The sequence below is a fragment of the Chelon labrosus genome (assembly GCF_963514085.1).
Source record: "Chelon labrosus genome assembly, chromosome: 13".
Taxonomy (NCBI): domain Eukaryota; kingdom Metazoa; phylum Chordata; class Actinopteri; order Mugiliformes; family Mugilidae; genus Chelon; species Chelon labrosus.
The window spans coordinates 8,478,942-8,495,258 of NC_140346.1; the positions used below are offsets into that span (position 1 = coordinate 8,478,942).

General features: G+C 40.9%; 1 protein-coding gene across 1 annotated transcript in view; it reads left to right on the top strand.

The window, feature by feature from the left end:
- lsamp (limbic system associated membrane protein) overlaps positions 1–16,317 on the top strand; it is a 206,239-nt gene that overhangs the window by 180,680 nt on the left and 9,242 nt on the right. Inside the window, exons 5-7 of the mRNA XM_084558613.1 lie at positions 5,079–5,210; positions 6,224–6,344; positions 15,087–15,235. Of these exons, the coding sequence (XP_084414739.1) occupies positions 5,079–5,210; positions 6,224–6,344; positions 15,087–15,235 (402 nt within the window). The remainder of the gene's footprint in view (positions 1–5,078; positions 5,211–6,223; positions 6,345–15,086; positions 15,236–16,317) is intronic.

Genomic DNA, 16,317 nt, shown 5'->3' on the forward strand with positions numbered 1-16,317 from the left:
ACCTGCGTCTCCAGTTCTACAGGTGGAAGGTGGCTGGTGTGTACATCTGTGCACGTGTGACTGAGAACATAGAGAGGATGTGGTGCCAAAAAAAAGCCTTCACTCAAGCAGAGTTTCCAAAGTCAAAAATGAGTACTTATTATGTACAGACATGTAAAAACTCTCGAGGGAATCGTTGCCTTTTTTGACATACTGTAATTGGAAGAGCAAACATTTGATCTTCTTTAAAACAGTGCCTTAAGATAAAGGTAAGGACAGTTGTCCAGTCATTTATTCAACAAAAAGAATCTTCTGTACATATAATATTACTTGGTGGAGAAAGTAAGTACTCCCTAAGTCTCAGAAGTCTCTATTGCAGCCTTAGGAGAAATAATATTATGTTTCGTTGTTTTCTTGGCCCCCCCACAAAATTTCAATAGGGTTCAAATCTAGACTTTGTCAAGGCCGTTTCATAATCTTCTATTTCTCGTTTTTGAGCTATTCCTTGGTGGGTTTGCTAGTGTGAGACAGACGGCCTCACATTATCTTCATGCAGTCTTTGAGATGATGCTGAATTAATGGTTGAATCAATGAATGCAAGCTGCCCAGTCCCTGAGGCAGCGAAGCAGCCCCAAACCATAACATTTCCACTACCGTGCCTCACAGTCAGAATGAGGTTCTTTAGTCTGTGCCAAACACATTTGCTCTTTCATTGGCCAGACTACTCTATCTTTGATTCATCTATCCACAGCACCTTCTTCCAAAAGGCCTAGTCTCTGCCTCTGTGTTCGCTGAAAAACTTTGTTCTAATATTCTCTAATCTCTTTCTGACTCATGGAATTTGTCACCAGCAGTTGCAAGAGTTACCTCCAGATCCTGTGAAGATAATTTTGGGTCGCTTCTTTCTCAATCGAACAGGCAGCTTTAGGTTGATGTTGTTGCTGTGTGGCCAGGGCTGAACAAATCAGCAGCCAGTTGACATCAACGTCTCTTGTAGATAATATTCCTTACAGCATTTAAATATAATAATAAAAAAAAGTTTAATCCGTGCCATTTGAATAGACATCCACAACTTTTTTGTTTTCCCCAAGGCCGTAAAGAGTTTTTTATATCTTGGCATGATTTCGCAACACTTTCATATCAAAATAAAAGGCAGACTCTAGACGTTACAGGTCCCCATTGCCACCTAATCTGGAAATCTTACAGGCACTCTTTCTGCTTTTAAGGTTAGCCTGAAAGCTTTTCTTTTTGATAAAGCTTAAAATTAGAGTTGGCACAGGTGACTCTGAACTTTGTTATTTGCCTATAGGCCTAAGCTGCTTAGGACAAAAATTTCGAGTCGGAGTTGGGCCATAAACAGAACTGACACGTCAAAAGTACATGTTACAGTCTCCTGTAACAAATACAGACTTGGTGTGCAAACCCCTTAAGCACATAAATAGCTGTAATATCTCACCAAATACTGGATCAATTGTCAACTAATTTTGTGTGGACATTCATGGTGCACAGAGGATGGATCTTAATGACTTTGCTCGCCATCTATGGCCATTACACACCATACTTCGTACACATGACCAAATTCTCATTAGGACTTCAGTGCTAATTAAGACGGTTAACATTTTAACTTTTTTCCAGATGTAGTCTACTAAAGGAGAAATGCTTCATTTGGAAAAACCATGCTCTCTCCTCGCCCTTGCCTTACTTAATGTAGTCTTTCCCTCCCCCTCCCACCCACCCGCTCCCCCTCCTCTACCCAGATTAGCATAGAAATGTGATGATATAATATAGTGTAATGTCAGGATTCATGGGGCTTTTCTAATGGGCACACTTTGATTCAGTCACTGCGCTCTGTGCTCCCCGAAAATCCTTCAAAGAAATCCGTCTTCACTCCAATTCATGCACGCAGGCTTCGTGCTCACTGTGGAGACATTACGCCCCCACGCGCACACAGGGCAAATGCGCGTATGCACGCACCAGTACTGTACACAAGCTCATATCAATTCCCTTCAGACGCGATTAGCCAATCTATCTTAATTACGCTGCATTAAATAGATAGCATGTGAAGCACACACTTTGCGTGCAGGAAGCTGTATTCTCTTGTGTGCATAGACAAAGCTGCGTGAAATGTTGTATTGTAATTGTTTCTTTACACAATGCATCCCGTCACATTCATCCTTCATGACTGAATTGCTCTTTATACCCACTATGTTAGGCTACTGACAGTTAATTGCTGCGCCTTTACAAGTCGAGCCACTTCCTCTCGTCGCTCATTTGAATTCACTCCTCTCCTCTCCTCTCCACTCTCTGTTCTTTGATCTTCGCAGTCACCTGGTTTTCTCCCTCTTCATCCTGCACCACAGTACTGAAGGAGAGAGCTTCAATAGAATTTCCATGGCAGCCAATTTTCAATCATACGTCTCCAATCAGGTCGGGCAGTTTGTCCAGGGAGAGCTGAATATGATGCGCTGTAGACTTTGATCGCGATCTCACTGATCTTTGAATCAACATGGAATAATGCTATATCAGCTGACCTCCATCTCCATTATGAAATCAATTTGATGTAGCACAGTTTTGCTCTTTTATCTCTTTCAACCACTGTGACTAAATCCAAATTTATAGATGTCTGACGGCATATATAAAAGTCTAGAATATAAAAGTGCATTTCTGTATTACTCATAGTTTCTGTGAGTTTTATGGCTTTTACTATATGCGTGCTCACCAAACCAAAACCCCTCTTTTCAAATAACCTCCCACAGCGGAGTCTCCGAAGTTGCCGGTTCATTTCTCAGGTTGCAGCGCTTTGGTTTCACAGAGCTTGCAGCGCCTTATTTGAAACAGGAGCGTGAAGTTGCCCACAGCAAAGACTACTGACATTTACTGTTCTTACAAACAGCGCATTTTCCCCACTCACCCCAGAGATTTCCTCTGTGCAATTTATTTCGACTGCCAAGATTCCATCATTCTTTATTTTCTTAGATTAAGGGAAGTATCAGTCGACGTTATAGTAGTTATTACATTTCCTGTGTCCCCGGAGACTCCCTTCATTTAGTGCAGATAATTGTCTTTTTGAGAAATATCATGAGATCTGCAATGCTGGCACGCTGAGGAGATGATTCCTTATTAACTTTGTGCAAGTTAAAAAAAAAGAAAGAAAGAAATCTATTAGATTGAAATCTGTGTGGAATGGATGTTCAAGTCAAATGGCCGTGGTTCATCTTTGTATGGTACGCAGACACAGTGCAAGTTATCATATCTCAATCAAATTAATTGCAATTATACACATTTAACAAATGGATAAATTGTAATTTCACAAATAATGGTATCGTTCCTCACACCAAACCCCTAGTTCCTATTTCCAGATGTGAGGAAAGATGATTTACAATTAATATGGGTGCACATCAAAGTCTGTTTTCTCCTCTTGACCCACCCATAGATCTCTAATAAGACTTGGCAGAAATTTCCTAATGAGACATCGAGCCACCGTGTTCTTGACATGGGTAATTAGCCTGACTTCTCATTAAACAATTAGTCAAATATCTGTTTGATAGTCTCTGTGGTTTTCTTGTTCACATGTTTTGTCTGACATTTGCAGATGTCGTTCCTCCGTTAATTGCAGCTTTCAGACAAAGCTTCTAATATAAGTCAGCTTAACAAGTCGTTAAATATTAACTGCGCCTTCAGTTACAGAGTCAATCTAAGTCAGTCAGAGTGTTACAGCATGACCTGAATTGAAATTTAAACTGTTAAACTGCAATATGAGGCTATACATAGGCTGCTGTTCATAGTGTTGCTTTAATTATTCATCCCTTTATCAAAAGCAAGTTGCTCAAGAATTTATGTTAAGATGCTTGTTTGATGTTTGAATAGCAACAGAACCACCTCACACAAAAAAACACACACAAGTTTGTATGGCTTTCTTTGTGACATAATGCATTCCCTATGTGACATAATGCCCCCCTAATCCTAACCATCTCAACTAAGAGCCTAACTTTAACACTTACCCTAATCCTAACCATAACCTAAGTATAACCTTTACCCTTAAACTGAGTCTTAACCTTCAAACAGCCTTGTAAATAAGCAAGGACCGGCCAAAATATCCTCATGTTGCAGAAATGTCCTCACTCCGATGGTGTAAAAAACTGGTCCTCAGAAAGACTGCTGTACAAGAGCACACACACACACACACACACACACACACACACACACACACACCTACTTACCATTGGCATTAAGGACTGTGAATGTTTGAAACTTTCTCAAAATTAACAATCCCACAAGCACAAAGTGGCATATGGGAAAAGGCGTGTGCGGTAACAATGCAAGCAAGGGGATTAAACCTGTTTCTCAAGCTCCCTTTTTCAATTTCATTTTTCACTTTATTACTTTAGTGTAATATTTCAGTGATCTTGAAAAGAAGTCACAAATATGCTGTTTTTCCTGTAGACTGCATGTCATTTGAACAAAAGCTGGTTGTTTCCGGTCTTCATGCTAAGTTGAGCTGACTGTCTTAAGTGAAGAAAGCAAAGGCCGAACGTGATATCACCTGATGTCGCCTGTTTCTGGGCCAAAGAGTTGCATAATGCAAACAAATTGTCGTACAGAGTTGTCCTCTCTCGAATCATGCTGATCAGTTGGTCTACACTCTATTCATATTCTAGATGATCATGTTGTTGTGAAAATATTTGTGCATTTGTGTGTTCAGATTTGATATAGGTGACAAGAAAAGCCTTCTGTGCAGACCCACTGAGCTGTTACTATGCATACTTTTGTGACTTCCGTTTCTCTTCTGGTGCACTGGTTTGCTAAACTGATCAGTCAATCAGAGTGTCTCTCTCTCTGACTCGTTGCAGATTCAGGCAGAACCGGCTGAAAATCCACCAAGAGTAGTCCAACTAGTGCCAACGGTTCAGGACACACTGCCAAAACTAGGGCCTCTTTTAATGCCCATCACCAGCAATTGCCGCAATTCAAATGTTCTTCATGGTGTACTATCATTCGACACATCAAAGAAATCATGATTTAATCAGTTCCTCTTTCAGTGTCTTTTACATTCACCACCTTTGTTCTTCAACTTCCTTTGTCTTTCTCTTCCTTTCCAGCGGAGCCGTTAGACGGAGAAGAGTACCTGGACATTATAGGTATCATGCGAAACCAAGCGGGTCGTTATGAATGCAAGGCCAGCAATGACGTCGCCACGCCTGATGTCAAATATGTCAACGTGGTCGTCAACTGTAAGTAACAACAGATTGCAGTGCACGCTTTATTCAGAAATGAATTCTGATCAATATTCCAACCGCATTTAATGTCAGGCGTTCCACAAGACGAACCACTCAACAGATGAAAGCCTGTAAAAGTCAAGATTGGAGTTAAGCGTAGAAGCATGTAGAATATACCGTGGTTGAGAGTGAAGGCTGTGTCCTGAAAGTTTTGGAGTGCTCTTCAGAGTTCTTGATATGAATCCAGGTAGAAAGAGAAAGAAAGAAAACCTGCATCTTTGATTGCAGCTATCATATCCATGGTAATTCTCACATACCACATTAGCATTTGAGAGACACTTAGAATTTCCAAACAAGAGCACCTAATTATATCTTTTCATTACTTTTCAGGGGTCCATGCTAGATCTGATGAGTGTAGTACTGCTTAGGATTGATGAACAGCTCGTGAGACATCACAAACCAACTCCTCCCAGAGGAGTTATAGAATTCTCTTTAATCTGAACAAATCACGTATGGCTGTGTGCCCAAACCATACTTAAGCCAAGTCTGAGTGCTTGAATAAAATTGATAAAGATTTCAATACTAAACCATCCTTTAGTGTTTAATCCCAAATGGAAAATGGACATTAATCCACTTTGGACATATTTCTGGCCTTCAGGATTTTTGCAGAAATCATTATGTGAGTATAATGAATGCTAATATACTTGATGAACCTTTTGCAACAATACATTTTGAGCTCTGCAGTAAATAATCTATTTTACAACGATTCTTGATGCCGGCAGGGCTAGAACTGGGATATAATTTGACATTTTAAATGAGGCGCATACTGAAACTCAGTATGTGCTTATCCATTTAACTTGCTTCCATCTCTCAATACAGAGCAATTGTTGTTTTTGCTGAAAACAAAATCTTAGCATTTTAAAAGAAAAGGATTTTTCAGTATAAGACTTACATACCCATTGCCCATACATGAGAGTTGCTTTTATTCGTGGTATTAAGACGTCACTCATGTCAATGTGACTCCACAGACCCTCCAACAATAAAGAGAACCCAGAGCTCGGAGACTCCGGTGGGCCGCATGGGGACGCTGCAGTGTGACGCCACCGCTGTGCCCACACCGGAGTTTGAATGGTACAGAGATGAAAAAAGGTAAAACTCACAATTTTTTACGCTAAATATACAACTGTACAGAGCTGTATGCACCAGATCTTACATCAGAAGAGAAATTACAGTGAAGCACGCTGCAAGCTAGTGCCTTGTACTCATTACAGAGCACAAGCCATTAGCCTCCCTCATCACTAAATAAGCACATCAGCTGCAGGACTGATGAGTATTATAATGATCTCCTGTAATTGTTTGCTGGATGGTACATCTTCAGTCCTTTAAATGGTAAATGGGAGCAGTGTTGGAGAGGAACACTTTGAAACGCTCTAATGAAGGTCTGAAACCACAGGAAATGTACCAACAGAAATCCAGACTTTACTTGATGTGGGTTCTTGCCAGGTGGTTTGATCGCCATACGCCAGGCGTACGTATGTCTGAATAGTCTGATCGAACCACTAGCCCTCTGGTTAGCTGTCCACTAACCGCTAACCCCCTGGTTCGCGGACAGCCAGCCACCTCCCGCGGTGAAGTAGTGAGGTCCGACCCAGATTATCTGGTAATGTGAGGATTTACAGATAAGCTTAAACCTCCTGAACAGTTATTGGGGCCACCCAGATTAAAATCAAACATGTTATTTATGTGTAAGATTTAAAATCTGAGCTTGTCAGTACTTTCACAATAACCAGAGAGTAGTGATGGCCCTCTGACACCCGAGGCTCCGACACATGCGCCGTAGCTCATGAAGCAATTGTATCAAACCACTGTGCCGAGGCGTGGTTCGGTCACGTGACTAGTAACGTTTGAAGCACTTGAGTGACGTTCGAAGCAGTTCAAGTGCTTCGAATGCTTCAGCGGCAAACGAATCACCTGAGGGGTTCGGTTTGTCATGTCGTAATCAAAATGGTCCACCGACAACGGCGCATTACTGAGGAGGTTTGTGGTACACTGTGAAATCACCGGTCTTTCATTAGTGAAACAAGGGTTCGATTCCCATTTGTTCTTTATTATTTATTTTATTGTTATATGTATATAATTTTCTTATAATAAACTTTAAACCACATATCCATGTAATGTAGTCGAATAGGAATGTGCATGGCAAATCAAGGCCCATACAAGCATGAACCAGTAAGACACGTCTCCATTGCACTACATTTTATTGTCCACTAGATGTCCTAATAGAGCACTGTGTCATTGAAGCTTCGAGTAATGAACCTTTTTTTTGAATCACGTGTCGAGGCTTCAACAAAGCCTTGATTGCCCATCACTACCAGAGAGAGAGAAATGAGAAACCAGTAGCTGTACTTAGACAGCTACTGGTTATATTTTACAAATCCAGAAACACTCAGTGAGTTGTTGTTGTTGTACTTCTTCTTCTGGTTTTTCTTCATCTTGTTTTGGTTTGATTGATGGTTTGCAAACCAGCTTGCAGGTGCATTACTGCCACCTACTGGACTGAAGTGTAGCTCAGTAAATTTACAGCATTCCCTCTCAGAACACATTGAGCGATTTGCTCAATGCTCCGCGATCTGGCACGGTAATCTAAGCAGTATCCTGTAGTGTGTGCAAGTTTGAGATTAGAGAGCAGAATATCTGGGAAGTTTATGACGCAACCTGATTTCAAAGTTGGGTCGGATTTATAAAAACGCCTGAAGCCCGAGCTTAGCTTCATTCGATAAGCATTACAACAGTTTTGTCGTGAAATTTGTGATGAATAATAATAAGTCACAATTACAAAGAGCTCTGGGTGACAGGGATGTGATGAAAATTTTTTTAAATAACTTGATCTGAGATGATTCGAGATGGCTTTCCCCCGAGGCACGTATAGCACACGTGATTTATGTTGTTGCCAGTTACAAAAACATGCAAGATAAGGAGATTTACATAGAATGTACTCGGGCGTGACCATGATCGCTGTAAAGAGATATTGCTGTTTACTGTTAGTTGCACAATTAAGGCACAATTAATGAATAACGAGACTTTCTTAATAAAAAATTTTAAAAAAAACATGTTCTTCTTATGCAACCTTTGGTAAATATGAGCTGCCTTTAAACAATTGGGCTACACTGAGGTTGTACAGGAGTTTCATCACTTTGTTCTTTGTGCCAGGCTTGCTCCGTATCATTTTACCCAGTGGATATAATGGAGCTCTTTGATTCCTTTGAAAAAAAATTGCCCTTACACTGGTCCCATTGACACATCCCAGTGTTAGTTTCATGACATCATCTGTGCAGTTTGATAATGACTAATCACCCACTTAATCTCTCACTGGGCAGTTATTTCATTGTTAACTGAACATTACTATATAAGACAGCAGTAGCTTCTGTCACATCCCTTTGAGAAGAGAAAAAGGAGAACAGATTGGCCGTCCTCCTGTGTGCAATTTAACTACTGTAGTCACTGAAAATCTCAGTAACCCCTTTCTCATACCACAAGTAATTCCGCTAAAATGGAAATCAGGCTACCCGCAACTGTACTGTCTCCTGTGAAACTGCAAATTGTGTGACCGGACTCAGCTGTTCACTGGAACGCTATCAATTTAAGTGTCAGGCATGTGTCTGAAAAACACTTGAAGAGCATCGAAGTGTAATGACATTCTAAGGCAATGACAACCAAGTCCCTCGATTTAACCCCAGAGGTTTCCGCCTCTGCAGCAAACTCACCGCCTGAGACAGTGTGGGAATGGATGGGCCTCGACGGAAATAGCTAATGATAAGAAAATTGCAAAAGGATAAAAAAAAAAAAAAGAAAAACATGCAAACATGATGTGCAATTTCGCTCATGCCCAAACCACAACGGTAAAAGTTCACGGAAAACTGGGTGGAAAATATTGGAGGATTGTCAGAAGTGTTATCACAGATACAGTCTCGGAAGTAATAGGCCTATCATGCCAGCGCTCGAAAAGAAAGATTTATGGTCGTTGAAATATTTTTGCATTATCTGTTGTTTCCAACCTCCATCTATCTCTGTTGTTTTGTCCCCTGGAGGATTTTGGCTATGTTCCTGTTCGCGGCGCCCCTCTCCCTCTGTGCCAGTGGAAAATGTTAATGTTCTTTCTCCTTGGATGATGATGTTAACAGACCATAATAATATCATTTATCCTCGGTTGGCTAGTTAATTTTATAGCCCCTCTCCCCGAGAATCAAAGCTAATGCAGTGTAGCCTGTTGTTTCCTATTTACCTGATTCTTAAGGTGAGGTCTTGCTCCTGCGCTGTTTCCCTCTTAATTAGTTTAACCTCATCACCACGCAGGTTACCAGTGGCCACCCTCAAATCTCCATTTAAATCACTTACAAATTATACTATGGTTGCTACCAAGCTTTTGATTCTGGCACGCACATATGCAGTTAAATGAGCCTGATTTAATACTAAATATTTTAATTATATCCTGATGTTCAACTGCAGTTTTCTCATTTCTTGATGGAAACTACTCATTATACAAGGTGAAATAACAATTATTCAACTACTGATTTATCTGTTAGTTGAAAACGAGTGAGTCTGACGTGTGCTTCATGGTACTGCACATAATCCTGTGCAAAAAGAGTGATGCTAAAAGTGCACGGCCCAAACAAAAAGTCACTGTCCTCACCGGTTTAGGATCTGTGTAGATGACAAACAAATACAAGACTATTACCTATGGGAATAGTGTGTTTTTTTAGGCTTGGGTTGCAGGAGATTATTCTCTTCAAATCCAGTAGACTTTTTTCAAGTAGGGATGCTGGCTACATTTTACTGTTGTCTCACTTGCTGTTTCACTGGCTTCCTTCAAAGAGAATTCCTGAGTTTGTGGTTACGACTTGGGAAGACATGTACACAAAATGTTCGCCGTTCAAGTGGTAACATCAGCTTGAGAGCGGGCTATGCAACAGCATGTTAAGGACTGGGTAACATACTGAAGGAAGTGTAAAGACCCAGTGAAAGAATGAGGCCATCGGGAATGTCAACATTTTCCTCTGGGATGTTATACAATTATGAAGAAAGCTCTATATGACTAAATTACAATACATGAACTCACCATCCACCTTTTTGAAAATGCCAGCAGTCACATCACAGCTTGCGATCTTGGACCTTTCCATTCATATTTTTTTTTTCCTCAAGAACCCAGTAAACTTGAGCCCATTTGAAGGCAGCAAGGCCCCTCACCAGCCGATAACCCATGAAGAAGACAATCCTGTATGGCTGTTTAGCTGTATTGTTCATATTTTCAAGCATTTCATAGTTGGACTTTTGACATTACAAGAGAAAAGTCTGCAAGAATGCACATTAATTAATGTGTTCGCTTAACAAAACCCTGTCTCTGTTAACACGTAGCTTGGGTTCCTGGAGATTTGCGCTTACTTCTTCAACTCTAATACACCTTATGCTGCAGTCAAGCGACGCTTTTACCATGTTCACAAGTAAACTCCATATGAGCGGCCCCTTCTTGTGGAGTGGACATTTTTGATTAACGTCAGAGTTTACAGGCACCTCTTCTCATGTCATAGCCGGCAGAGGATGGGTTCTGTTTAAAAGGCAGCCTTTTTCACAGCATTTTGAATTGCCACACTAGGGAAAGCACACGTGTGATAATTAATAACTGCTTTTTTGCACTTAGGTTATTTTTGCTTTTGTGCATGCTGATTCACTGGCATGGCCTGCTCAGACAGGTAATGGAGCTGAGCAGGAAATGGCCTATTCAGAACACAGGAAACTTGTGAAAGCAATGGCTACTACTTTATTTAGGCAGGACATGCTAAAAGATTTGGAAAGTCTTATTCAAAACTTCAGGTTCCAAACAGCTTTCTCTCACCTGACCAAACAAACCAAACTAAAGGAGTAACCTCTCCAGAGTTCGAACTGACTGCTTGGCTCGAGCTGGTGAACACGTACCGGGCTGCAGCACTCTGAGCAGAGAGGCCTAACTGCGCTCGTATCCATCTCCCGTCAGTCTCAATATCCACATAAAACTGTGGACCTCCTCAGGTGATGAAACGCAACTCCTGCTCTGAAACATAAATGAAACATAACTTCAGAGCATCTCTTGCTTTGACTGGATCTGAGAGTCTCCACGGCGCACAGAGACCCAATTAGCTTCAGAAGAGACTGATATGATCTTAAAGCAGCAGGCCGTAAGTGATAACTTTTTAATACCTGGATGTCATCAGCCTCCCTGCTCTTTTTGTCTTATCTCACCGGCGGTACGCGGTGGAACTTGAATCAAGCCATAAGTTATACAGAGGGAGCTGCTGCTGCCACCTTGCTTTTTCCACATGATTTTTTTATACGGACGCTAAAGGAGATGCAACAAATCTGGTTGTACACAGAGAAAATGCTGTCGGCTTTTATTAACTCCATATTTCACTGCAGCAGTTAAATCCTCACAAATGTGTTGGTAAAAACGAGCTGCTGAACATAGGAGCATCTTTGAAAGCAGGTTGTGTGTTCTGCAGTGAATCACTCCATCCATGCTTCCATTGACATGAGAAAATCCAAAGTGAGCTGTCAGCTAATGTGACTGACAGATATGTTTACTGTTTTGTCAGCTGATTCATGGCTGTCACAACCACCAGACCGTTTTCAATCATCTGCGGGTTACAAGTCTCAGCAGGACTCTCCACTTGATTTCATTTATCACCGGCCCTGAGTCATAACAGGCCTGTCACTTTTTCTCTGGCAGTGATAACCTACTTTAGATGCTCCCACACGCTGCAGAATCAAATCTGTCCATCTGATGATTTGCTCAGGTCTTTCATCTGAACCGGACCGAGACTGCAGCCGAGCACGCTCGCCGCTTGCCCTCCGCCAAATGGAGGGGTCAGATCGTTTCAATCAAGGGTTTAATGTAGCACAGTGGCTCTGTGCATCAAGAAACAATTGTTGTTGAGATATCCAGAGGAGCACTGCTGCCCTCTGCCTGTGAGGAGAGACATCAAGCGTGATGCACTAATGATGAGAGCGCTTAAAAAAGAAAATCCTTAAGGAAAAAGGTAGACGTGCACAGTTTCTGCCAACTTTTCTAATATAATATATTCCAGTCTATTATACCAGATGACGAAGCTGGCAGGAGGAGGTTGAACTTGAAATCAGAAATGAGGGAAGTTACAGGCTGCAGATCTGTGTGTGCCAATGCTTTAAAAGTTAAAATGGGCAGCAGAAATGTTGAGTTAGATAAATGCTAATATATAAAATATATATATACATATTCTATATATTCTGTATATATATATTAGGGGGTCATGGATCCAGATTTCATAGTATTTGAACTCACAACTACTGTTTTTTTACAACCTGTAACTTATTTCTAGAATAAAATACTATCGTTTACTCACCCATATAACTTTTGTGTAATTTGCACTCGTTTACGAAATAATTAGATCAGCATATGTCCATATAGCGGGAGTTACCTGTTATCATCATCCAGGGTCTGTAGATTGACCTACAGACCCCGGATGATGTCTTCTGACCTGGATGATGTCATCTCTGAGTGGCGCGCGCACCCGCGACGGTCGGCTTTTTTACCTGTAATTTGCTACTGCTGTGGTTCGTCCACAACCTCAGAATCAGAAAAATATTCAGCCATGTTGCAAAAAACTAGCAGTAGCAAATTACAGGTAAACAAGCCGACCGTCGCGGGTGCGCGCGCCGCTCAGAGATGACATCATCCAGGTCAGAAGACATCATCCGGGGTCTGTAGATCAATCTACAGACCCCGGATGATGATAACAGGTAACTCTGGACTCATTTAGCATTAGAATAGCACTAGCGTATCATAGTAAAATATTAGCGAAATGATTGAGTTTCGCGGCAGATAATGTGTTATTTAGAGACTGCGTCTCGGTGCCCTGTCACTCCCACTATATGGATATACGTTGAAGTAATTATTTCCTAAATGAGTGCAAATGACACAAAAGTTATATGGGTGAGTAAACGATTGTATTTTATGCCAGAAATAAGGTACAGGTTGTAAAAAACAGTAGCTCCCATTTAAGGCCAAAGTGAAACTTTCCCAGTGAAAACTAAAGAGTTCTGTCTCTTTTAGCCTGTTTAGGTCACTTTACTCCCTTTCAATCACTTATTCGCTATAATCTTTTGTAACAGTAGATCTTTGCTTTCTTCTTTCTTTGCTCCCTGCAGTGTTGTGTATTATCTGGGTCTCTCAGCATGCTCTGTGCCTAGGCAGGCCTTTTTAATAGTGCAATCACTTCTCATGAAGACACACCGGAGAATATATCTACTGCTGGCCTTATCGTTGGCCGGTGTGTGGGGGGTTGCTATTAGATGGAGTGGGGACACTGTCGGTGCACTCGCCCTCTCTTGGGTCTCTCGTTTCATACCCAAACACACACCGCCTCTCCAAGGTGTCCCCGCGGGAAGGACCTCAGCACTTTATCAAGTTCCACACCACCCCACCGAGCCGAATTATGCTGTGCCATGATGTGCGTTTTCCTTTTTATGTTAATACTTTCTATCGGCCAAGTGTGTGTCAGCAAAAACTTCTCGCTCCCCAGCTCAAATTCCGATTACCACATTAGCCCGGCTTAAGCAGGATTAAATTGAGGTGCCTTAAATGAACTCCAACCCATTCGTGGTATGAAAGGGCTCAATCAGCCGGGAACAAGCAGGGTGCCTTTATGTGTGTTAGTTTTATTTGGTTGCGATGATGTGAGGAGCAGTTCATCAGGGAGGTATACAGCCTGAGTCAGCAAACTGTATTGATTAATTTCAGTGTTCAAGGTTGACACAATTGATTGTCAGAAGTTTGATGCTCATTAGCGCTCCCAAAAGTGTGGGGCCGGACTTCAGCAGCATACTAAATCTTTCATCCAAAAGCGGGATCACTTTTAGTTGGTAGTGACTAAAAACAGCAATTATTTCTATTAAAACTGCACTTGTTGCGTACTGTACATTTCCACAGAGAAATATTCCCAAGCGATATTTTTTAATTACATTTTCTCTCAGTTTCAGTCTTCTTGACATCCGTGCAAGTTGCTACAACAAGTCTTAATGAACGCAAAAACTTACGGCACAGACAGAGACACATCCTGTTGTCTTTGCTCTCCACGTAATCCAAAGGTCGAGGAAAGCTTCCTGGTAAATGCAGCCTTGTGTCAAACCGTTAATGAAAGAGGTTTGTTCCAAAATGAGAGAGGCTTATCTCCCCCTCCGAGCAATCCCGCCTACACTCGGGAAGTTCACTGGCTTGACACTGACCCCTCGCTGTTGAGAAGTGATTGCCAGCATGAAATCATAACCCATTATGGAATATAATTAACATTAGTTGTGTGATTTCTGTTATCTGAAGACCTTTGGCCTCAGTCGCAGCAAAAATAACAAACCCACGACTATGTTTTTTCAGATTTCTATTAAAATATATTTTATACATGAGGAAATGTAACAAAAAAAATGCATGGTTTTGTTGAAAATAACACATTATCAGTGTGGAATTTTGGGAAGAGATTGTGTTTGATGTGACAGTAGTGTCGAGGAGCAGCTGAGTGTGTCTCTGGGATGTTACACCTCATCCAGATAACAACTATACAACACACTGTGGAAAAGTGTCGCTGAAAGGCTCATAATCAGGTCTAATATTAGAAGTAGGTGACTAATTAATCAGAAAAGCGTGCAAACTTTGGTAAAATATTGACTAATAGTGCGCTGTTGTAAAGTTTTCATTCACATTTACCTGCTCAAAGACTGCAGGGTTTTTTTATTCTACCTGAAATGTCACTAACTCCCCTCCGGTTTCTACTCCTCTTATTTTCATTACTTTTCAAAGCTTGCTTAAAATGTCTGTCTGTCTCTCCTCTCCAGGCTGTCCAATGCCCAGGGCATCAATATTCAGATTCTTGGCACCACCACTATTCTCATGATTGCCAATGTTACTGAAGAGGATTATGGAAACTACACCTGTGTGGCCTCAAACCGACTGGGCATCCAGAATGCCAGCCTTTTCCTCTATAGTGAGTAGACACACTTCTTGTATTTGCTAGAGGTTTTAAAAATGTTTTAAATATGTTTTTGTTACACCAAACATCACAGCAAGGAATAACCTTCACGGCATTTTTTGGACAAGCCATCACTCAAATCAGTTTCAAGGGGAAACTGATGGACTTTGTAGTCTTAATTCTATCAACCTAATTTCCTTCAGAATCATTGAAAAATCCACAGAGAGCAGACTCACAGCAGCTTAAAGCTTGGGCTTTGAGTACTGCTGAGCAATTGGAAGCTAGTAGGAGGAGAAAACTCTTGCTGTGTATTAGGTTTTAGTCATTTGATGAATTCTAAGCTCTGCATGACCGACATGTCGGAATGTGGCTCAAAAGGGAAGGTGACATCTTGTAGATCGGGGGAGTCAGAAACCATTTCAAAGTTTTAACTCCAGTCAAAGTCATGTAAAAGAACTTTCTATTTATGAAGACCAATATCACATATTTGCCATAGGGGATTTTATAATCTGAGGTGTGAATTTTTCTGAGCCATCTGAAGTCTGATATGGAAAGTAATAGAAACAAAATCTAATTTAATTTTTTTAAATTAATAATAACAGTATTATTGAAGAGCATATAGGTCCTTTAAACTAAATCCAAAAAATTGATAACCATATACACATATGATTTTTGTTTTGTATCATATTTGATGCATCGGTATTTATGGCAGTTTATTTATTTAATTGATAATTAATTAATTTCGTTCTTACAGAGCCAAAAAATGCATTGTATTCGAATAATTTCTTTCTACATTTCTTTTGGTTTCGTTATCCATATTGATATTCATATATCAGTAACAGTGTTAATGATATTCTTACCGTAGCCTTTCCAAAATTCCTTGCCTGATTTTGACAGAGCATGGTTAAATTCATGGGGGCACATGAGGGATATCAGATTGCATACAACGGGTTTTCCAGGTAAGTGTTGATTATGTGGGTGGTACAGAGGTCCCAGAAAATGACGTATCTAATTCAGGAGGAGCACCAAATCCGTCTTTGAAGACAGACACACATGCAGTAGATGTAGTGTCTACAGAAAAGCATCATAGCAGACCA